The 22,615-nt window shown below is 43.1% G+C and overlaps 1 protein-coding gene across 1 annotated transcript; it reads left to right on the forward strand.

Moving 5' to 3' along the window:
- The first annotated feature begins 1,162 nt into the window (after positions 1-1,162).
- ALDH8A1 (aldehyde dehydrogenase 8 family member A1) lies at positions 1,163-22,252 on the forward strand. Its single transcript, XM_061207132.1, has 7 exons — positions 1,163-1,363; positions 4,526-4,673; positions 6,646-6,801; positions 8,392-8,541; positions 12,978-13,234; positions 15,087-15,248; positions 21,096-22,252. The coding sequence occupies exons 1-7, from the start codon at positions 1,214-1,216 to the stop codon at positions 21,546-21,548; spliced, it is 1,476 nt and encodes a 491-aa protein (XP_061063115.1). The 5' UTR covers positions 1,163-1,213; the 3' UTR covers positions 21,549-22,252.
- Positions 22,253-22,615: the final 363 nt, after the last annotated feature.

Below are 22,615 nucleotides of genomic sequence, written 5' to 3' on the forward strand. Positions count from 1 at the left end.
TCACAAAGAAAACAAACTTATGGTAACCAAAGGGGAAGGGGAGAGGGATAAATTGGGAATTTGGATTAACAGATACACACTACTATATATAAAATAGATAAGCAACAAGGTGTAGAGTTCCCTGTGTAGCACAGGGAACTCTACTCAATATCTTGTAATAACCTATAAGGGAAGAGAATCTGAAAAAGAGTGTGTGTGTGTGTGTGTATATATATATATATATATATATAATTTTGCTGTACACTTGAAACTAACACAACATTGTAAATCAACTGTACCTCAATTTTTAAAAAAAACAAAACTTTTCCAGTCTTCTTTGTCTCTCACATTCCCTAACTAACTGTGACACGGAGCATCCTTTCACACATTCATTAGCCCACTGTGTTCCCTTTGCTATGAGTTGCTTTTTCATATCCTTTGCTTGCCTTTCTATGAGGTTGTTCGTTTCTCTTACCAATTTGTAGAACTTCTTATATACATCATGGACATGAGTCCTGGGTGTGTTACATACATTGTATATAGTTTGGGCTGATACCGTCATCTTCATGGCACATCTGGGAAGATGTGGGCTGCGGTGGCAGCCCTGGTTTTAGGATGGACAGTTCAGCAACAAGGCAGCCAAGGCAGAGAGAAACTGGTGGGTGATGGAAAGAGAAGGTCTGCCTTCAGCCACCTCTGAGGGTGAGGGCAGTGATGCACTGAGGAAAAAGCACATGATTTGGAGACAAAAGGACCCTTACCAACTATGCAATTTTGGACAAATTCACCTCTCCGAGGACAAAAGAGGGGAAGTAATGACCTTTACTTTCTATAGGATTGTTGTGTGGAATAAATGAGTAAATTCATGTGAAGACCTGCCTCAGGGCCAGGCACTTAATCAATGTTCGAGCAGTGAATAGTTTATAGTGTGAATCCAATAAAATGATACAGATGCCTTTTGACCATTTTAAAGGGCCATGAACACATAAGCTGATGTTTCTTTAACATATTATTATCCATTTCTCACAACGTACTGGACAGCTGTGAAATATTTGGGAACTCTCTTCATTCGGAGTTTGGAGACTGAAATACTCTCGGAGAATGTCAGGTCACCTCCCACTTTCACTGATTGGCAGATAGGGTCACTGGGGCTGGAAGTGAGGAGGAGACTAAGTCAGGAGTCGGGAGAGTGGGGGGATAACCTCCCTGAGCAACGCCAAGGGGAAGGGCAGGCATGTCCTCTCCTATGGTTGGAACAAGGGCCCTTTTGATGCTGGAAAATTTCATAGATGGGAAATTTTTACCTTGTAGCTCATACCTAGATTCCTATGACCCCTCCACAGGGGAAGTGTACTGCCGAGTGCCAAACAGTGGAAAAGAAGAGGTGAGTATATTCACTCAGAGAAGACTGAAATCTACTTTGCCTGTTGGTGATTTATGGTAACTTAATTTTCTAGGAGCAAAGGGGATTGAGAAATGGTGTAGGATTGTTAAACATTAGCAGAAGGAAGATTTTTAGTTCTAGGAAGGTTTATTTTGTAATTGGGTATATATGATACACGGCACCAATCTCAGGTTACCATATGCAGAAACAAATAATAATCCAGGTAGCCTAACACAAAGCCACAACTCACAGACATTCCTTGATGGGTGCCTAGTAAAAAGCATTATTTGTAAGAATGATCAGTATTACTAAGTGATCCTTTTTCTCAACCAAGTGTTGCCTAAATTTGCCATTATATTCATGGATTTCCAAAAAAGGCATTACTTCACAAAATTAACAAAATTTTAAAACCCAGGGATTTATTTTATATTATCCTGTAATAATTCTTCATGTCTTCAAAATATCTAGTAAAGTAAAACCAATCATTTGAATGATGAAATGCAGAATCAAATTCCTGCATATTTTTGAAGTTAAATTTAACACTACTTTTTCTTACTCAAAGTACTTAATGGCGCACACATTAAAACTTTTTTTCAGTGATGTAGAATTAATATTATTGAGGAGTTTTGTAAAATATTTGAGATATATTTGATTAGTTATTGCACTGAGAGTATAAATATATTTGGGGTGATAAATGTGGCTGATGAATGTATACTCATCTAAATGGATTTATGCTCAAATTAAATGGATTTTAATTTTTTTTTTAAGGCACAAAGAACTAGATTATTTAAAAGATAATTGTAGCCTTCATATGTAAATGAGTATTATATGCAAGGTTTTTTTAAAAAAAGAACTAAGCTATTCTTTCTCTACTGTTAATAATATTCTAAATCTGTCTTGCATTAAAAAAAAAACCTTTAGACTTTTGGATTAAAGTTTGCAAATATTGGCTAATTTGTTGGTTAAACTGTAACCTGCAATTTTGTTTGCTTCAAATGACCTGGGATAGATGTGGGAAATCCAGCTTTTCCAGCACTCCTTGTCTCAGAGTCCTTTCCAAAGTAAAGTTAAAATGGACAAGTATGCCAAATTCAGGTGAAATATTTTCTGCAGCTAATGGCTCAGCCCTTGCAGAAGAGAGAATGAGGGATGGATACACCTGCTCGCAGAGAAATAGATATTTTGGATTTCCCAGCAATCCAGCTTGCAAACATTCCATCTGATACCATAAATCCCAGGTTTTTCTGGCTTGAAAAATATGGTTACCATGCAAGCCACATGCCCAATTTCCCCAAAAGTCACTCACAGAAAGTGCTGCCAGTCTGTCAACAGGACTCGCATTCATTCAGCATTTGCTTTGTGCTGTGCATTCACTAAGCCACTGAACACAAATTGTCCCAAATCTGAGTCATAACCTATAAATAAGACTCTTATCATCATCCTTATTTTACAGATCACAGCATGCTTAGATTAGTGGTCACACACACACTCGCAGTAGCATTTGCACTGTAGCATTGGGGTCCGACGGCCTGGCTTCAGAGATCAGCTGCACTGCTTAATACCTATGTTCTTGACCTACAGCTGAACCTCCCTGTACCCCAGTCTCCTCATCTATAAAATGGGGATAATAATAATACCTACTTCAGAGTGTTGTTCTGAAGATTAAACAGACTGATATATGTAGAGCCCTTTGCATCTGGCATATAGTAAATGCTTTATAAGTATTATCTTTTGCTAATATTATTGTATGTAGTACATTATATGTGTTCTACATTAAATGGATGTAGGACATGTGACATAGGACAACTTAGAAAATATGACTGGACTTGAGTTTTCTGCTTTTCTAAAAGATCAGAGTTTTGCATCGACAACTGTAGGAAGATTAGATTTGATGTTGACTGCTGTAGGTAGGAACCCTCCTCTTGTTGACTGGCAGCAGGGCGTCAACCATCAACTTTCCAGACATTTGTAATTAAAATGAGAATCCTTTTATACCTATTTTAGCTCAGCTGAAAGCGACTTTGTTCACATAAAGAAAACGAGAAGGCATGTAGATCCGATTTGGGGTGATAGGGGAGCTGAATTGTCAGATCAGGTAATACAAGAAAGATGCCGGAAGCTTGTGGAAGAAGATTCTGAGACTGAGCCTGGGTCCAGTGGTGGAAGAAAGCTGTGAGTGATTATAAATGCCATGCATGTGAGAGAGGAGAAGGGAGAGACACAGGCTCTGGATTTGCCATCTCTGGAAAAGGCATTGCTTAGACGTTTGCCTAAGAGAGGAGAAAGACAGCAGAAGCCTTGATGATTCATTCTGCCTCCATGAACTGGCTTTGCTGATACCTTCCTATACATTGTTTCCTTTTGGATTTAGCTCTAAAACCAGGTCCCCAAGCTATCTGTACAACCGCAGATGCCCTCTTCTCCAACAGAGGACCTTTCCATTGGGCGGAGCCAGGCAGGGGACCGGGACTGTGGTTATGCCATAGCAGGCCAGCCGTGGTCTTGGGAGCCACAGAGATCTGGGTTTGCATCCTGATTCTGCCACTTATTAGCTGTGTGACCTCTGGCAAATTACTTGAGCTCTCTGTGTTTCAGTTTCCTTATCTGTAAAACGGGCTTAGCAATACTCATGTTACAGAATTTTAAAAGGGATTTAATGAAATAATTTGTGTAAAGCATTTAGCACATTCTGTTATATATAAAAATTAGTCAATAAATAACTAATATGATTAGTCATTCCAAGTGAAAATGACAGTCCGGGATGTGATTTCAAAGAAACTTTTAGACTTTATCAAGTATGTCAAAACTGCATTAAGAGTTTAGAGAGTCCATACATCTTAATTAAGTTTCCTCTCTCATAAGATATTCAAAATTTTTCTATATTTTGAAATTATTGAAAACGTATACCTGCTACTCAAATAGATTCTATTATCGCCACATTCTGGATACCTTGGTCAAAATGGAGCATTTTTCTTTTTTTGTGGTGCCCCGGCTTTGCTGGTCATATAAACACCACTTTGTGGGCGACTCAGTACTGGGAGTGTCGAATACTAGAAATTAGGCAGAAGAAACGTTAGGCATGTACGGACCTGTGGATTCTGGATTCATCCAACCCTCGGCAGCAACAGTGTAAGGCGACCCTCTTCCGTTTGCTCCCCCGAGATCGAAGCCGCGGTGGAGGCCGCCAGAGCAGCTTTTCCGGGCTGGTCTTCCCGGAGCCCCCAGGAGCGCTCGCAGGTGCTGCAGCGGCTGGCGGATTTGCTGGAACAGTCCCTGGAGGAGCTGGCCCAGGCTGAATCCAGGGACCAAGGTGAGAGGCACCTGTGCCGGCCTCTTCCCTCTTTCCCACGCTCGCTCTCTCTAGCGGAGCCGGGGTTTAGCGCCGCTGTCCCTTCTTTATGGGAAGTGCATGCACTATCTTCCTGGCGGTTCACACGCTCCTTCCAGGTTGTCAGTTGATCTCTTGCCTCTTAACCGTGTGGATGGAACTCAGGACACTTTCTTCATGTTACCCCCACCCAACCCCTTGGACCCATCAGCTAGCCCACCCACGTGCTTCTCACGGCATTGGTAGAGGATGGAAAGCCAAACCAGCCTAGGCCTCTGAAGGCCGAGGCTTGCAACTGGCCCGCTTCTGCTTCATTCTGATGGCCAAAGCAAGTCAAGGCCCAACGCAAGTTCAAGAGGCAGGGGAATAAATACACTGTATATTTGGTGGAGGGAACTGCAAAGATGTATGGCAAAGGGCATGGATATGGGGAGAGAGGAAGAACGAGGGCTGAGGGTGCAACCCTCCACTAGTTCTAAGTAGAGAGTTTCAAAGCAAATTTGTTTTTTTTGTTTCTTTTCTTTTCACTACGTGATTCATTTATTATTTTTTTAATTTTAATTAATTAATTAATTAATTAATTTTGGCTGCATTGGGTCTTCGTTGCTGCGCGCGGGCTTTTCTCTAGTTGCGGCGAGCGGGGGCTACACTTCGTTGCGGCGCGCGGGCTTCTCATTGTGGTGGCTTCTCTTTGTTGCGGAGCACAGGCTCTAGGTGCAAGGGCTTCAGTAGTTGTGGCATGATATTTATTTTTCAATTGAAGTATAGTTGATTTACAATGTGTTAGTTTCAGGTGTACAGCACAGTGATTCAGATATATATATATAGATATATACATATACATATACATGTGACAGCTCTTCAAATTATCTTATATATGTATATATGTATGTATATATACATATATATGTTCTTTTTCAGATTCTTATTCCTTATAGGTTATTACAAGATATTGAATATAGTTCCTGTGCTCTACAGTAAGTCCTTGTTGGTTATCTATTTTATATATAGTAGTGTGTATATGTTAATCCCAACCTCCTAATTTATCCCTCACCCTCCTTTCCCCTTTGGTAAACATAAGTTTGTTTGCTAAAAGCAAAGATAACTTGAAGAGCAGTCACACAGTTTTTAAGAAAGATTTCCGATATGTTGGTCACTGTTCCACTCCCAACACAATTTCCCAATTTTTTAAACTACTTCCCAGAAGCCAGGGTAATGGAGTAAATGTCTGTAAATTTTTGTAATGATATCTGTTAGGAAAGGCCAAGATCTTTTTAATTTATATGCGTGCTTAAAGCAGCCTAAAGTTAAGAAGCAGCCTGACTCCAAACCCTTAAGAAGAAAATGCTTCCTGACACTGCAGAGTCTCCCTGTATCACTAAAGATAACTAAGGAACAATCCAGGTAAGCATATATCTAGGATGTGCATGGGGCACATGATGGGTGAGCAAGGGCCACACAGCATCCTGTGCCAGGTTCCCATCAGTGGGTCTGCCATGTGTCCATCTTAGTGACTCCACTGTGTGTTGAGGGGACAGTTAATATCGTCACGTGGTTTTTTGGTGATGTGCAAATACAGCTGTCTTAACACCCATTATTCCAACCCCTCTGTAGCATGTCCAAAGCTTGGTGATTTTGAATTGAAAGAGCTGGTGTGGGTGAAGTGACAGCATCTGGCGAATTCCTGATGATAGCTATGAATTGTTCAGTCCACAAAACAAAGATTATTTGACTCAACTCTAACCCCCTCTACTTCATCTTATAACCTCACATCTAATTGTTTCATAGTTTTATCAAACTATGATCAACACTCTCTGTAACCAAGGAATGCCCATCCCAGGCTGGAAGAAACAGAGGCTACTTCAGTGTGAGCTAGGATACGTGTGTGGTATTGCCTCCTCCCAGTCCGAGGTGAAGAACACTGACAGTGCCTTCTGTTGTTGACTTCTTATAGGGAAAACCCTAACCCTGGCGAGAACCATGGACATTCCCCGGTCTGTACAGAACTTCCGGTTCTTCGCTTCCTCCATCCTGCACCACACGTCCGAGTGCACACAGATGGACCACCTGGGCTGTCTCCACTACACGGTGCGGACCCCCGTGGGCATCGGTAGGTGCTGCAGTGAAAGCCTGGACCACAGCTGCACGTAGAGATGCTCAGTCAGCCCTGTAGAATTGATCTAAAGGAACAGACTTAAAAAAAAGGAAAGTAGAAATTTCTTCTACTTTATCTGAAATTTAATTGGCCTTAAAAATCCAATTCTAGTTTATTTTCTTTGTGTCAAATTCCCTAGTTATTCCTGGAATATTGTTCTGGAGGAATCACAGAAAAAAAGAATGATACTGATTGTAAATTCACAATCCAGGACTTTTTGTCCCTTGTAATTAAAAAAAAAATTTATTTCCAGAGAGCGTTGTGGTTAAGGTCATAGATTTTATGTTATGTGTGGGGTAAGTGATTTAAGTTTTGTGTGCTTCAGTATCCTGATCTGGAAACTGGGAGGATGGTTTAATTTTATCTTTATATATCTTTGTGTGAATTATGTAAATTAGTAAGTGTAGAGCACTTAGAACAGTGCCAGGTACATGGTAAATAAGCCTTGACTGGATTATCTACTTCCCTGTTTCATTTCTTTGCTTCTTGCCCTTTAGAGGACATATAAATATCTGCAATAACTAAAAATGTCCACTAGATGTCACTGTTTCCTCTGAGAAAAAAACAACCACCGTCCATATTTTATTAGTTATATTTTATGATAGAATAAAAGAAGATAAGTTAAAGGGGAAGAAAATGGAACATTTTACCTTCGGAAATGGTATTTTCAAGGCATTATAAAAGCTCAAACCTCCTCCTAGGAAGTATGCTAGTACATTATGCTGCAAAAATATTGTTATCCCCTAAAGAGCAGATTTTTCAGTGGGAAATTTAATAATGTAAACTATGTTCACTTTCATAGCTCAGGCTTGAGGGCAGAGTATAAAATAAGGTGAATCCATTTACTTATTCATAATGTAGGTTTTATTTTTACACGTTTTATGGTCAGAAGCCTAGGTGGTTTCAGAATGTTCCATGGAGACCCACTGTAGATGTTGGTTCTGTTACTTACCCAGCAAACCTATCTGGTCAGGATACAGGTGAGAACCTAGAAAGATTTTTTTTTTTTAATTAAAAAATACTCTGGGTTAGCTAAAATGGATTTCACAGTCTCAGAACCTATTGCTCTTATTTTACAAATAATTCTGAACAGCTTGAGATTTTCTGTCTCAATCCACAAGAGATTAGAAACAGAGATGGAGAAATTTAGAAGAAATAGTAGCTGCCCTGTTTGATAATGAGGAGGGAGAAGTTTAAACAGTGCAGAGATCAGCCTACAAATCTCAAAACTGATCACATTCTGAGAATGTTTAGGGACAGGTGACAGTCTTTTAGCCCCAGAACTTATATTGCTGTTGTTCATAAATATAATTGTAAGTCATCAAGAAAAGAGTAAACTGTACTGATTATAGTTTTAAAAGGTACAGCTGCTTGTAATACAGTTTAGAATTAGTTCCCTGAAGTTGGCTACAAAAGTTTGGGATTTTGGAAGAGTAAGCTGAAGTTTGGTGTAGCATGAAGGAGTTTTCATTCCTAAAGCCTGTCTGGCCCATCTGCTTTGAGGGGCATGTCATTGCTGGCAATGCTTCTGTTATCCTCTGTTAGCTGGTCTGATCAGTCCCTGGAATCTGCCCCTCTACTTGCTGACCTGGAAGATAGCTCCAGCGATCGCTGCTGGCAACACTGTGATAGCCAAGCCCAGCGAGCTGACTTCTGTGACCGCGTGGATGATGTGCAAACTCCTGGAGAAAGCAGGTAACTGGGAGATGGGGTTTAAGGGGGGGCACACGGTTGGCTTTGGAGATGTACGTTTCGTAGGCTTCAGCCACCGTAGGGTCACTGACATTTGAAAAGTTATTTTGGATAGAAATCTGCTCAGCACCGAAACAGATCCCAGGGACATCTCTGATTTTTTGTTTCCCTGATCCTCTTCTGAGAAATCCCCTTCGACCACGGGGTTCGTGCCCACTGCTTCCTTTATTCATCCTGTAGGACAGCTCCTTCCTGCAGGGGCTCCACGGGCAGCCCCCTGAGCACAGGATAGCAGTACAGCAAACAGCTTAAAGAGCTTGATCAACTCGGACACCAGCCTGCCCCAGACAGTGTCTCCAATAGTCAGTTTAAATCCTACGTTTGAACCACAAGTGGATTTTGATGAAAAGAAGAATATTGCTAGGTACCTCTCTGGTTTGCACAGCTATAGAATGCCTAAGAGAAACAGCCCATTTTCGAGAGAATTGAATAGACACCCCTCAGTTTTCCCTGCATTTGGAACCACTGCTGAGATGCTGATTCACTATGGTTCCTTGTCCTCCTTCTGCTGATGGTTTGAAACGTGGAGGGTGTGTTCCTGGTTTCGCCTGGAGTGTTCAGCCGACACTGCACCAGGGTTGGAAGGCCGCAGGCAGGAGGCTCTAGCTTGTAACCCACAGGAAGCCCCTCACTGTTAGGCCCTCAGCTCATGTCTCTGCCCAGCCTGGGTGGGAATGATGGGCAGGTGGCGGGGAACAGGCTCTGTCAGCCTCTGCTGTGCTCGCTTCCTTCAAGCCCACAGAGAAGGTGTTGCTGGGCTCACTTACATCCATAGAAGGGGTGGTTGGTAAGAGCCCATCTCTCTCCTGGATGCCTTTTCTCTCAAAGCAAAAACATACACATTGGCTTCCAGGAAAGTTGAGCCAGTTCCTACCCCAGGGTTTAGATGACAGGTTAAATTGTGCCCATTTAGGGAAGAGCATTGGGCCTCATGACCCTAGTTTAGCTGCCCATTTCCCTTGTATCCTATGGAGGAATGAGGCCACCCAGCCTAGGCCTTTGGGATGATGTCGATGGCTGCCCTAGGCCTCTGGAAGGTGCATGATATGAACATCCCTACCTCCCTCCTGTCCCAGAATGTGCCATCCCTCCCTTACAAAAGAGACCGCATTCTATCCCTTTCTTGCAAAATTGAATCTCTAGTACCTGCAAAGGTCCAAGGTGTTTCTTCCCTTCCTCTTGACTGCTGGTTTCCTGGTGTGAGATAGAAGTGGGGCCTCCGCTCTGCTTTGATCCTGTGTTGGATACACAGGGAGCTGGGGAGGGTGCCACAGAGCCGTGTTCCAGAGACCACTCACTCCTAAAATCAGCTACATCTTTTTTTTAAAAATTAATTAATTAATTAATTAATTTTTGGCTGTGTTGGGTCTTCGTTTCTGTGCGAGGGCTTTCTCTAGTTGTGGCGAGTGGGGGCCACTCTTCATCGCGGTGCGCGGGCCTCTCACTATCGTGGCCTCTCTTGTTGCGGAGCACAGGCTCCAGACGCGCAGGCTCAGTAGTTGTGGCTCACGGGCCTAGTTGCTCCGCGGCATGTGGGATCTTCCCAGACCAGGACTCGAACCCGTGTCCCCTGCATTAGCAGGCAGATTCTCAACCACTGCGCCACCAGGGAAGCCCCTCAGCTACATCTTGATCTATGGTGATTTCTCTTTTCTAATCACCCTCCTCTTTCATATAACCCAGAACCTGGTCTGCATGAGAGTTTTATGTTTCCATTTATTTACCCAGCATTGCTCTTATTCTTGTGAATGAATAAACCTATTGTACCAAAACAGTCCTTCCCTCCCTCCCATCCCCGCTCCCTCCCTGGGCTGGTTTTGCCAAACTTTCCTCCTCCAACAAACACTGAGAATATGATGGTCCAGTTGCCCCTGACATGAGCCCTCAGTTTCTCCACTGGGATTGGGAGGGAGTGTGAATTACATCACTTAATTCTGCTTTAGAGCACTCTAAGAGAAGCTTGCAATAGTGTAAGAAAAGAAAGCTAAAACAACCTGCTAAGGCATTCTGGGTATTTCGACAGCTAGCTCCTCTAGTCCGGGGCATTCAAACAGACTTGGTAAATGAACTTCCTTCGAAATAAAATCATCGAATATTTATATAGGTACACCATGAATACCTCTTTGGGAGCCCTAGAATATTTGGTTTTTTCCCTTGGGGGCACCAAACGTTTGCTCTCATTCCTGAAGCGTCCACTGACGGCAGATTTCTGGCCCTTCCTATTAATTTTGGTTCTGCTCTATTTAAGCTTAAAATTTTCCTTGTCGTGACCCAGGCACATCCTGGCACTGGAGGGGCTTCCTTCCATTTGCTGTCTCTTGGCCACCTACTCTGAGTTTTACTGAATTGTTATTTGCCAATTAAACTGCCTTCTTTCTTTTATAACCAGAATCTTTTAAGGGTAGAAGGCAGATTTATCTAGAAAAATTTCATTAATGTCTGGATCAAATGGCAAAATGGTTCTGAGAAATACTGGCCAGTAGATAGCTCTTAACTTATTAACATTGGAGCTCAAGGAAATGTAATCAATCAGTGTATTAATACGACGTACCTCACAGAGCTGTTGGGAGATCTAAAGGGTGTAGCCCACTTACAACAATGACCAACCCACAGGAAGTACCCAATAAATGTGAGCGTTTACTAGTACTCTTTAAATTTTTTATTTTTATTTTTTATTCTCATTAAAATTATTTAAATAGCATACATATGTAGCATTATATCTTCTTTTTCATTAATTAAATTAATTAATTAATTAATTTATTAATAGATCTTTATTGGAGTATAATTGCTTCACAATACTGCATTAGCTTCTGTTGTACACCAAAGTGAATCAGCCATATGCATACGTATGTCCCCATATGCCCTCCTTCTTGAGCCTCCCTCCCACCCTCCCTATCCCACCCCTCTAGGTCATCGCAAAGCACTGAGATGATCTCTCTGTGCTATGCTGCTGCTTCCCACTAGCTGTCTATTTTACATTTGGTAATGTATGTATGTCGATGCTACCCTCACTTTGCCCCAGCTTTCCCCTCCCACCCTGTGTCCTCAAGTCCATTCTCTATGTCTACATCTTTATTCCTGCCTGCAACTAGGTTCATCAGTACCTTTTTTGTTTTTTTAGATTCCATATATATGCATTAGCATACAGTATTTGTTTTTCTCTTTCTGACTTACTTCACTCTGTATGACAGACTCTAGGTCCATCCACCTCATCACAAATAACTCAATTTCATTTCTTTTTATGGCTGAGTAATATTCCATTGTATATATGTGCCACATCATCTTTATCCATTCATCTGTTGATGGGTACTTAGGTTGCTTCCATGTCCTGGCTATTGTAAATAGTGCTGCAATGAACATTGTGATACATGACTCTTTTTGAATTATGGTTTTCTCAGGGTATATGCCCAGTAGTAGGATTGCTGGGTCACATGGTAGTTCTATTTTTAGTTTTTTAAGGAACCTCCATACTGTTCTCCATAGTGGCTGTATCAATTTACATTCCCACCAACAGTGCAGGAGGGTTCCCTTTTCACCACACCCTTTCTAGCATTTATTGTTTCCAGATTTTTTGATAATGGCTATCATTAATTTATTTTAAATGTGTTGTGTTAAAAAAATTTTTTTAATGGGTATTCATTCTATATGGCAAAGTAGGCCATGGCACAGTGGATACAACGAAAGGCAAAACACAGACCCCATGTCTGCCCTTAGCTGGAGTACCTTCTAGTGGTCGATATGTAATGAACAGGAAAATCCATAAAACCCATAAATGAATACATGCAGATATAGAGCAGTAGAGTTTCATGTTAGAAAAGATTGGGGCACCTACTTGGGGGTGTTCTTGGTCAGTCAGTCTTAGAGGGTGATGGTGCATCCATATCATGGGGAGCCGGACCTTCAACTCAAGACTCACCTTCCTGGGGGAGCCCTCTCTCACTCCCCTGGGCCGAGGTAGTCAGTCTCTTCTCTGGCTTCTTTAGTGCATGAATGCTCCCTCTTCTTCACATTTGCCCACTGAACTGTGAGTCGCGGATGCCAGCTTGGAGCAGGGCTCTCCTCCCTCCTGGGGCCCGACCTGCCTGAGGATGTATTTGTATCTTCAGCCCCTGAGGCCCAGTCAATACTATGGAATGAATTATATAGAACGTTCAACCCTGCATTTTTCTAGGACAAAGCCCCCAGAGAAATCCCGCCCGGGGTATAGCATAGGCAGAGGTAATGCTGTAGTCTTTGTTTTGCTATTGAACCAGAGACAGCCGTCAACATTCCCTCCCAATCCCATTCACGCCGTTGAACTTTGAAGGAGAATCTCCATGTAACCTGAAGTCCTCGACATACTGAGAGAATCACTGAAACCGATACTGCTTCCCATCCAGGTGTTCCACCAGGTGTGGTAAATATTGTGTTTGGAATGGGGCCCAGGGTAGGCGAGGCCCTGGTGTCCCACCCGGAGGTGCCCCTCATCTCCTTCACTGGGAGCCAGCCCACAGCTGAGCGGATCACACAGCTGAGTGCTCCCCACTGCAAGAAGCTCTCGCTGGAGCTGGGGGGCAAGAATCCTGCCATCGTCTTTGAAGATGCCAACCTGGAAGAGTGTGTCCCAACAACAGTCAGGTCCAGCTTTGCCAACCAGGTATGTCCTCTGGGTTTTTTCTTCCCCTTTGTTTATTTGCTTGTTTTTAACTCAGTAGCCCTGTCAAGCTGGATCTGTTGCATCACAGTGCAAAACTGGGGTGAGTAAGTCAATCCAGGACTATTTCAGTGCAAGGAGAATGGTTACATTGTGTTACTCCATTGACTATCTGTTCAATCATAATGTCACTCAGAAGCCTTGTGGCGTCTCCTGTGCAGCAAACTCCTCTTCTCGAGTTACACGGCTTTTATCGGGTGATGACTTCTTTTTTGCTTCTCCAAGCTTCCCCATTCCTTTATTTATAGTTTTCCCAGTCTTTTCTTGCTGTCCAGGTGTCCTAGCTCCTGGAAACCTTATTATCTCTCCCCAAAGCATCCCAAATGCATTCACACACTTAGAAATAAATACCTGAACCAGTCTCAAGCAAGTTTCTTAACTTAACGTCATGGAGGAGCCTTGGGCAACTTTGTTTCTCCTGATTGTTGGATGGGTTGTTGTGAAGATGAAATATCAATGTGATGAAAATATTTATTTATGCATACATGTACAATCATACATACACAATACTGACAAGTCCAGAATGTGGTTTGTAAACTATTACATGTTATGTTCAAATGATGATAAGGATGATTTTTTACTCAGAAATCTGTTAGCGCCTCTCCCTGGAACACTCAGTACCTCTACTTGGATGTCCAGTAGCATCTGAAACTTAACCTGTGCAGAGCAGAACTCTTGATTCCCCTACCTCTCCTTTCCCTGCGGTACCTCTGCTCTCCCCGCCTTGTGTTTGCCTCTCCAGGGAAGAGACTACCATCCACTCTGAGACGCAGGCCCCAAATCTGGGACTCATCCTTGTTCTTACTTTCTCTTTTCCTTATACCTCACTAATCCACCAACAGGTCCTGTTAGTTCTATCTTTAAAATCTATTCGGAATGCTATCACTTCTCCAGAGCATCTATGCCAGTTTCCTTACACTTTTGGGGTCCCATGCCCCTTTAAGAATTTGTTAACCTCAGTGGACTCCTATCACTTTTCTCATCTCCATTGATCCTGCCTGGTCCAAGCTACCTCCACTTATCTGAATGTCTGAAAAGCTCTCTTAACATTCCCCTGTTCCCACTCTCATTCTCTCCAATTCTATTCTCCACACAGCTGCCAGAATGATCATTTTAAAATGTAAATCCGATCCCATCATCTTGCTGCTTAAAGCCTTCCATGGTCCTTTCATGATACTGCAGATAAAATGCAAGCTCTTTGTGAGTCTATGAGCCTTTAAGACCCTGTGTGATGTTGCCTTGCTCCTCACCTCCTGCCTTCGTCTTCTACATCCCTCTGACCCCTGTCCCTGCCTCCATCCCCACCCTCAGCCCCACTCACCTTCCTGCCTTTCCTCACACACTCCAAGCTCATTCCTGTGGCAGGTCCTTTACATATACTGCTGAGAATTCTCTTCCTTCAGATCTTCATCCATCCAGCTCCTTCACGTCAATCAAGGGTCAGTTCAAATACCCCCTGTTCATCAGTGCCTTCCAGGACTCCCTTTAATAAAAGGGAGTAAAAGCTGCACCCCCCCCCCATTATTTTCTATTCTCATTCTCTGCTTAGTTTTCTTGTATTGTTTTGGTCACAACCTGAAGTTATATTGTTCATTGAGCTTTACTTGTGCTATTGCCTGTCTTCCCCATAAGACAGTGCATTCCACATGGTGAAACTTCATCTTGTTTACCACTGTCTCCCATTGTACAGACCAGTGCCTGATACGTGACAGGTGCTCAGAAGTGCAGGGTGATCTATCCATGAAGGAGTGGGCCCTCCTGTTTTGTCATTGTCCTCATGTGTCATTCTTGGCAGGGTGAAATTTGCCTCTGCACCAGCAGGATCTTTGTCCAGAAGAGCATCTATAGTGAATTTTTAAAGAGGTTTGTAGAAGCTACCAGAATGTGGAAAGTTGGCATTCCCTCTGACCCATCAGCCGACATGGGAGCTCTGATCAGTAAAGCTCATTTGGAGAAAGTAAGTAAATCCCTGTGTGTAAGTTACAGAAAGAGTCCTTATTTTGAGAGGAGCTCAGCGCGAGGCATAACACCATCTGTGCTTTGAAATACTGTTGATTACTACCCTATTTTTTAATAATTATGATCTGTGGGAAATTGTCTCTGGATACAGAGTCTGAAAATGTTAGAGATGAATACACAATTGTAGTCCAGGTTAAAGCAGCATCTACATGAAATAAATGAACTTGAGAAGTCAGTAACGAAATGCCACCAGTAGAGTGAGGAAGGCAAATTGCAGAGCATAAAGGTCAGGTGATGAGAATGATGTGAGCTGAGAGTGGCAGGGATTTCCACCGGTAGATGTTCCCAGTCAGTCCCCAGGCAGTAAGGTTCTGCCTCTGGCTTATAGCAAACGGGAGTCCAGAAGTGCGAATCCAATCCAAATGATGCGGCCCTTCGTTGGTGGGGTGACTTGTTGGGGGGGCCTCTGTGGGAGAAGCCATTGATGTTCTCTGGATGGCTTATGGAATTTGGGTCTTCAAGGTCATTTTAATTCATTACCTGATGGGACTCCCAAAATAAGTCATAGAATTTCAGAGCTAAAAAGACCTCATTTTCAGCTGTAGTAACTCAGGCCAACCAAGGGTAATGGTAATACACCCCTATCAGTTAACCAGTGAGGGACAGAGCCTTTACTTAAGTTTGAAGAACTCTCTGACCCTGCACAGATTTGGTAGACTTACTACGTTTTAACTTTTACCTTCACTATAGTGTGAAGCACAGATGCCCATAGGTGGGAAGGTGTAGTCTCAGTCTTGCTGGTCTCTTCTTATTTGTTTTCTCAGTAAAAAGGGAAGCAAGGTGAGGAGGGGAGATGGTGTTGAAGGTTTCAAGAAGGAGGAAAAGGTGTCAGATAGTCTTGCAGGAGATCAGGAGAGAGAATGGGCTTTGAAGTGACCGTGTTGTCGCCGGGGCAGCTCCAAGGGCTCACCTGGAGCTGTGATCATTTATGATCACATTAAATAAATATGTGGTCATTTATTTAAAGTGAGACCAGCCAGCATGACTGTGTTTTCCTCCAGTCAAATTCACCTACAAGACTGCAGGCACATGGGCAGCCATCCCCAGAGTGCCTGTGGTGGACCCACAGTTGTGGATGTTCCCAACCTCGTGGAGTGAGGCATCACCAGGTGCAAGAGGCTCCCTTGTCCTCCCTTATCTGGCTGTTCTAGACACAGGGATCCATGCTACCTGCCCACACATGCAAATAAGTGGTGAAAAATAACCTCCTGCATGTTCCCGAATGCTTTCTGTGGCACAGAATTAACTTCCCAGAAGCATCTTCCAGTAGACTGAGGCCATGGTGTCATCTAAGGTCCCCTTTGCAATTCACCATTCACCTGAGACTCAAAGTTCTCTTTATCAACTCAGTAGAGAAACTGTTCTTCCATCGTGGGCACTGTTATAATAACTATTTAAGTTCCCCAATGAGGGGAGGTGTATCAGCAAAAAAAATCAAAGTATTTGACTTTCCTGTAGCAGTTGAAAGATTTGTAGCCCCCTGTCTTTTGTGTGTGAGAGAAACTGTCTCACACACACTGTCTTTTGTGTGTGAGAGAAACTGATGCCATTCATTGACTCCTATTGGTGGTTAGGGCTTTTCTCTGTTGTACCCTGAGTATTTGTCCCTTTTTCCCCACATAGTGAACTTGGGTCAAATACAGGCTCACCAGGTTTCAATGTATAGTAATGCCTGTGGGCTTTAATACAATATTTGTGATGCTCAGCGTATCCCTGCTGGCCCAAAGGGGCCCTCTCTTTAGCCTGCCCCCCCAATGCCCTCCTGAGCTCCAGCGCAGGCCCTCCCTGAAGCATTTCTGCTCTCTGACAGCAAGCAGCCTCAGGCCATGTGAGTTGTTCTGCCCCACACGGGCAACAGGACCTCTGTCTACTGAGCCCTGGTTCCTTTCAGTGGAGAATGGTAATCAAGGTCCTATGGGTGCCCCTTAGATGATGCCCCATGATAACGAGACAGCCAAGAGGATGTGACTTAAAGCCCGGTTGTGCTGAGCTCATACGCTGCCCTTTTAAGAAGTCCATCTCGGAAAGATGGTAGTTCATCACAGAAAGCTCCACGGTTCTATCGCTTCTAAGGGGGAAGATTTTGCACGGTGTTAAAAATAGTTTTTCATAGTTACAAACTTAAAAATAGTGTTTATCATAAGCCATTTGTTTTTATTTTTTAAGGAAGAACAATAAAGATGGTATTTCCATTATCCCACCACACATAGATCTTCGGGTAGCTGTGGGGTTTCCCTTGGGTTGTGGTCCTATAGGTAGATCCCTCCTCTCAGCTCTGCTCACGGTCCCCACCCCCTCCCCAGTATAGAGTCTCAGAACCATCCTGCTGTGGCTCAGAGGGTCCCTCGACACCTTCTGTCCTTACTACTCCGCCCAGAACACGTGTGCCCGGATGCAAGGAGTCACAGCTTTACCCTCTGGATCTCTCACCACGTGGGCCCCTGATGGGGGGCTTTCAGCTCAGGTCTTGTGAGGAAGCCTTAGGTGTCTCTGCCCTTTGAGAGGGAGCCAATGGAAGCAGCTTGGGAAGTGTATGTGTGTCTTTTTCAGGCTGTGACTCTTTTCAGTTCAGTGTGCCAAACCTTGATCTGGGATCAAGGCGGCAGCAGACACACTCCACTGGCAGTCGTCTTTCCTCGCCTTTCGCCAGGAAGCTTTGGGGTCTGCGAGCCAAGGAAGGGCCGGCTGCCATCTTTGCATTCCACCCCTCCTCTTCTGCAGTAGGTCTCTGTCTTCTCCAAATCAAATTAAGGGACTTCCCTGGCGGTCCAGTGGTTAAGACTCCGTGCTTCCACCGCAGGGGGCGCGGGTTTGATCCCTGGTCACCTGGTTGGGAACTAAGATCCTGCATGCCGTGCATGGCCAAAAATAAATGAATGAATGAATAAATAAATAAATCAAATTAGCCATGGGATCTTTGTTTCCGTCCTGTGGGATTGCCACAACAGATGGTGATGCAGTGACAGAAGAATCCAGCTAGAGGCTGTGACAGTTGTTTTGTAATGGCCAAGGGCTCCTAAGTGCAAGTGTGACTTCGTAGGTTCCCAGGACGGCAGCACGGACCCACAGGAAATGGCAGGTGATTCTATCCTCAGGGAATGCAGAAAAATCTCCCTTGCCTATTTCACAGGGTTGCTTTTTGTTTTCATTTTTGTTTTTCTTTTGACTCTCCAGAATCCTTCCCTGCTTGACTGTCTGGAGAATCTGGCTCTAGGCCAGCCTTCCAAAGATGCAAATAACCAGAGGGAGAGAATCCTTGAGTGTTGACAGTGTGGTGGGGGGAAGCACAGAGGAAGTTCACGGGTATATCCCCCAACAAGGCCAGGCTTCAGGTCTAACTAAGGTCCACTCTTGCGGTTTCCCGTCCTCCTCTGTCAGTTAACCCCACACCCCGACATACACAGTGGGGAGCATCCCTGAAGTCTCTTAGCTCGTGAGTGTCAGATCGTGCATTATGTCATCATCATCATCACCATCACCATCACCAGCAACATCAACACAAACGACAGCAGCTGACTTTCAAAAGACTTACTATGTGTCAGGTATCACACTAAGTATTTTACATATATTATTTTATTTAGTCCTCTCAAGAACCCTGTGAATAGGTGGCACAGTCAATCCCATTTTTCCAGTGAGGAAACTGAGGCGTAGAGCTTTTTTTTTTTAATTTATTTTTGGCTGCATTGGGTCTTCGTTGCTGCGTGCGGGCTTTTCTCTAGTTGTAGAGAGTGGGAGCTACTCTTCGTTGCAGTGTGTGGGCTTCTCATTGCGGTGGCTTCTCTTTGTTGCGGAGCATGGGCTCTAGGCGTGCAGGCTTCAGTAGTTGTGGTGCGTGGGCTCAGTAGCTGTGGCTCGCAGGCTCTAGAGCGCAGGCTCAGTAGTTGTGGCGCGTGGGCTTAGTTGCTCTGCGGCATGTGGTATCTTCCCAGACCAGGACTCGAAGCCGTGTCCCCTGCACTGGCAGACGGATTCTTAACCACTGCGCCACCAGGGAAGTCCAGGCGTAGAGCATTTAAAATCCCTCAGCTGATAAGTGGAGGAACTGGGATTTGAGCACTGCTGTGCTCCCGAGCCCACTCTTCTAACCTCTACGCTTTGATTTTATGGCCAAAACTATTCAATATTAAGTGCTAACTACTCTCTGCTCTCTCCTCTCAAGAAAAGGTTTTATAAGAATATTTCATTGCATTTTATAGCACATTAACAGTCACAAAGTGGTTCTCCTGAGCTGCAAGTGTAGATATCATTGTGTCATCCAGTGATACTTTCTCTAGAAAAGAAATTCAGTTTAGTGTGCAACTTATATGTTAAATAATTTGATAAGTTCACAATTTGAAAACTGACACTTCTGGTATTTTATTATCCCAAGAGCTTCAAAGAGAGAATCATGTAATTTTGTTTAGACATAATCATCTAAAACCAGAGCACTCCTTGCATTGTTTGAATCACTGATAAAAGTTCTGGCTCTGCATCCAGCAGGGGCCTCTGGAGACTCACCTGCACTCGCCTTGTTCACACAGGTTGCTGCCTCTGGCATCTTTTAATTAATGTGACCGGGTTGCTTCAAAAGAGCAAGAGAGTCGGGGAAAGAAAAGTCCAGATCTATTGTGGACTCTACCCACAAACTCAACGAGAGCTTTTCTGGGAAAGCTTTGAGATCATTGTTCATGTTGGGGAGGAGGAATAGTGGAGAATATAAAGCTCTACCAAATGCTCTATTTTTCAAACGTCTTTGACTTCATGGCTTATTAAGTGTTCTATAAACTGAAGCAAAATTAATAATGAGACAACATTATCTTTTTATTTTTACATGGCAAACATATAGCTCTACAATGAATATAGTTCCACAATGGAGTACTAATCTAATATTGGGGCAGAATGCTCAGATAGATAAATGATAATCCGTAGGATTCCAAAATATCATTCCAAACTTTACCCTGCCTTTGATGTACTATTTGACTGTTGTTTTAGACTTTTAATTTTGGGGATTACTTTTCTACTTCTCCTATGCTTATAACGCCCCTCAAGGGTAGAAGAGTGTATCATTGTGACTTCAACAACATTTTCAAATATAAATAGATATACCATTATTATAATGAGTCATTTCTATAACCAATATTAAAAACCATCTGTCATTATCTCCGAGTCACTGGGTCAACTTATTACATAATTTATTTCCCATTATTGTGAGCTTTACTCTATTACCTAGATATATTTTCACAATATAATCAGTACTGAGATGAGACATTAGAAATCATTTGTTCTGGAAGCTCAGCTATTGAAGGGCACCCTGGCCTTTAATTCTTATACACCATTCAACTTCCCATTTTCTGCAATGGACATAGTCTCCCCAAAAGTGAGAAAATATTAGTCTGTGTGTTTAACTACTGAATATACCTGAGTGTGAGTTCTAGCTTTACTGTTTATTATCCGTTTGAACCCTCTACCCTTTCTGAGGCTCAACTATATAATCAGCAAATAGGGGATAATAATACGTAGTTAATAGTTTTGAGAGAATTATGTGAGAATGTGAGAAAAACATTTATCTGCATGCCTAGCACTTAGACGTTAAATAAAAAACTCTCCTCCTCTTACCTATGAGGGCTGAATGCCCAGATAATAGTTAGAGCACTTCTGCACTCAGGCTTACTTAGCAGCTGAGTGAAAATATAATCAACCTTAGATTTTGGGGGGGAATGAACTTATACATCTTGATGCTTCAAAAATATTGAATTTTCTCTGCTTTGTGTGAAGACAAACGATAAGTTGTTTTTTACCGCTCCAGGTCAGAAGTTACATCAAGAAAGCTCGCCTGGAAGGGGCCCAAATTCTGTGTGGTGAGGGAGTGGATAAGTTAAACCTCCCCCCCAGGAATCAAGCAGGGTACTTCATGCTTCCCACGGTGATAACAGACATTAAGGACGAGTCCTGCTGCATGAAGGAAGAGATATTTGGTCCAGTGACGTGTGTCGTCCCCTTTGATAGTGAAGAGGAAGTGATTCAAAGAGCCAACAGCGTTAAATATGGACTGGCCGCCACGGTGTGGTCAGGCAACGTGGGGCGTGTCCACCGCGTGGCCAAGAAGTTACAGTCAGGCTTGGTCTGGACCAACTGCTGGCTCGTCAGAGAGCTGAACCTGCCTTTCGGGGGGATGAAGAGTTCTGGGGTGGGTAGAGAAGGAGCCAAGGACTCTTACGAATTCTTCACTGAAATCAAAACCATCACCATTAAACACTGACCTTGGCCAATGGAGAAGCTGTTACGGTTGATGCCTGGCTGCGGAGAATCAGTCGTCCAGTGTGGTGAACGGAATTCCTGGCATAAATTTCAGCCACGTCTTGACTCAGCAGAAGGTTATCTCTATAGCATATCCTCTGTACTCAGTATTTTTACCCTCTGGTGAAGAGATGCTGTCTCTTTTCAATGAAGAGTTGAAGAATAGGAAGGCACAAAAAGGAAGCCAGACAATGATCAGGCTCCTCTTAACTTGTGTCTTCATAGTATGTTTTCATCATTTTGATAAAATTCTTGGAAATTCACAGATAACCAGATTTATTTTTTTCAATTGCAAGTATATGGTAAAAAAAAAAAAAAAATCTACAAAGCCAGGAGAAACAAATCACCATAATTTCTACCTTTGGGGAGATTGTAGAGATTGTCTCCCCATCCATCAGACACGGGCATGGCTCACTGGTAATTGACTGTACCTCATTATGCAAGGGGGCCATGAATGTTGATGATGTACTTTACATGGGGTTTGTCAGAGCAGGCATATATGGTAGGTCTCACTAAATATATCTGTATAAGGACAAAGAAGAATAAAATAACTACTACTTTTGGAGGAAACTTAGAACAAGGAGAGTTTGATCCATTCCTACTATGGAGTCTAATCAATTCCAATTCTTAGTGTATGTATCTCAGGAGACTTAAAATTTACTAATCCTAAAGGAAGCAATAAATGTTAAGCAATTTTAGTAAGCAGTATGGCATGCACCTTGTTTATGAATTGTCTTTTATTCATCCTTAGCCTCATCCTCTTAGGAGCATGGACTTTTTACTAAGTAATAGTGGTGTATCTAGCACTTTTTTCCTGAATCCCGCAATAATCAGAGGAGAAATCTGAGGTTTACAGAGATTAAGTAGCATGTTCAAGGTCACACAAATGGTGTGGGGCAGAGGAAGGATTTGAACCCGGGGCTCTCAGACTCCATACCCTATGATCTCTGGCCATTTCGCATTTACCTTGGGTTGTGCTTCAGAAGCAGTGAAGTCCTTATGGTTCATGGAACACATCGTGTTGGGTGT

The sequence above is a fragment of the Eubalaena glacialis genome, chromosome 12 (assembly GCF_028564815.1).
Source record: "Eubalaena glacialis isolate mEubGla1 chromosome 12, mEubGla1.1.hap2.+ XY, whole genome shotgun sequence".
NCBI classification, from domain to species: Eukaryota; Metazoa; Chordata; class Mammalia; order Artiodactyla; family Balaenidae; genus Eubalaena; species Eubalaena glacialis.

Coding starts and splice junctions, on each gene's coding strand:
- ALDH8A1 (XM_061207132.1), top strand. CDS start 1,214: ATGTCCTCTCCTATGGTTGGAACAAGGGCCCTTTTGATGCTGGAAAAT. Junction 1,364..4,525: donor CAAACAGTGGAAAAGAAGAG/GTGAGTATATTC, acceptor TGCTCCCCCGAG/ATCGAAGCCGCGGTGGAGGC. Junction 15,249..21,095: donor GTAAAGCTCATTTGGAGAAA/GTAAGTAAATCC, acceptor TTACCGCTCCAG/GTCAGAAGTTACATCAAGAA.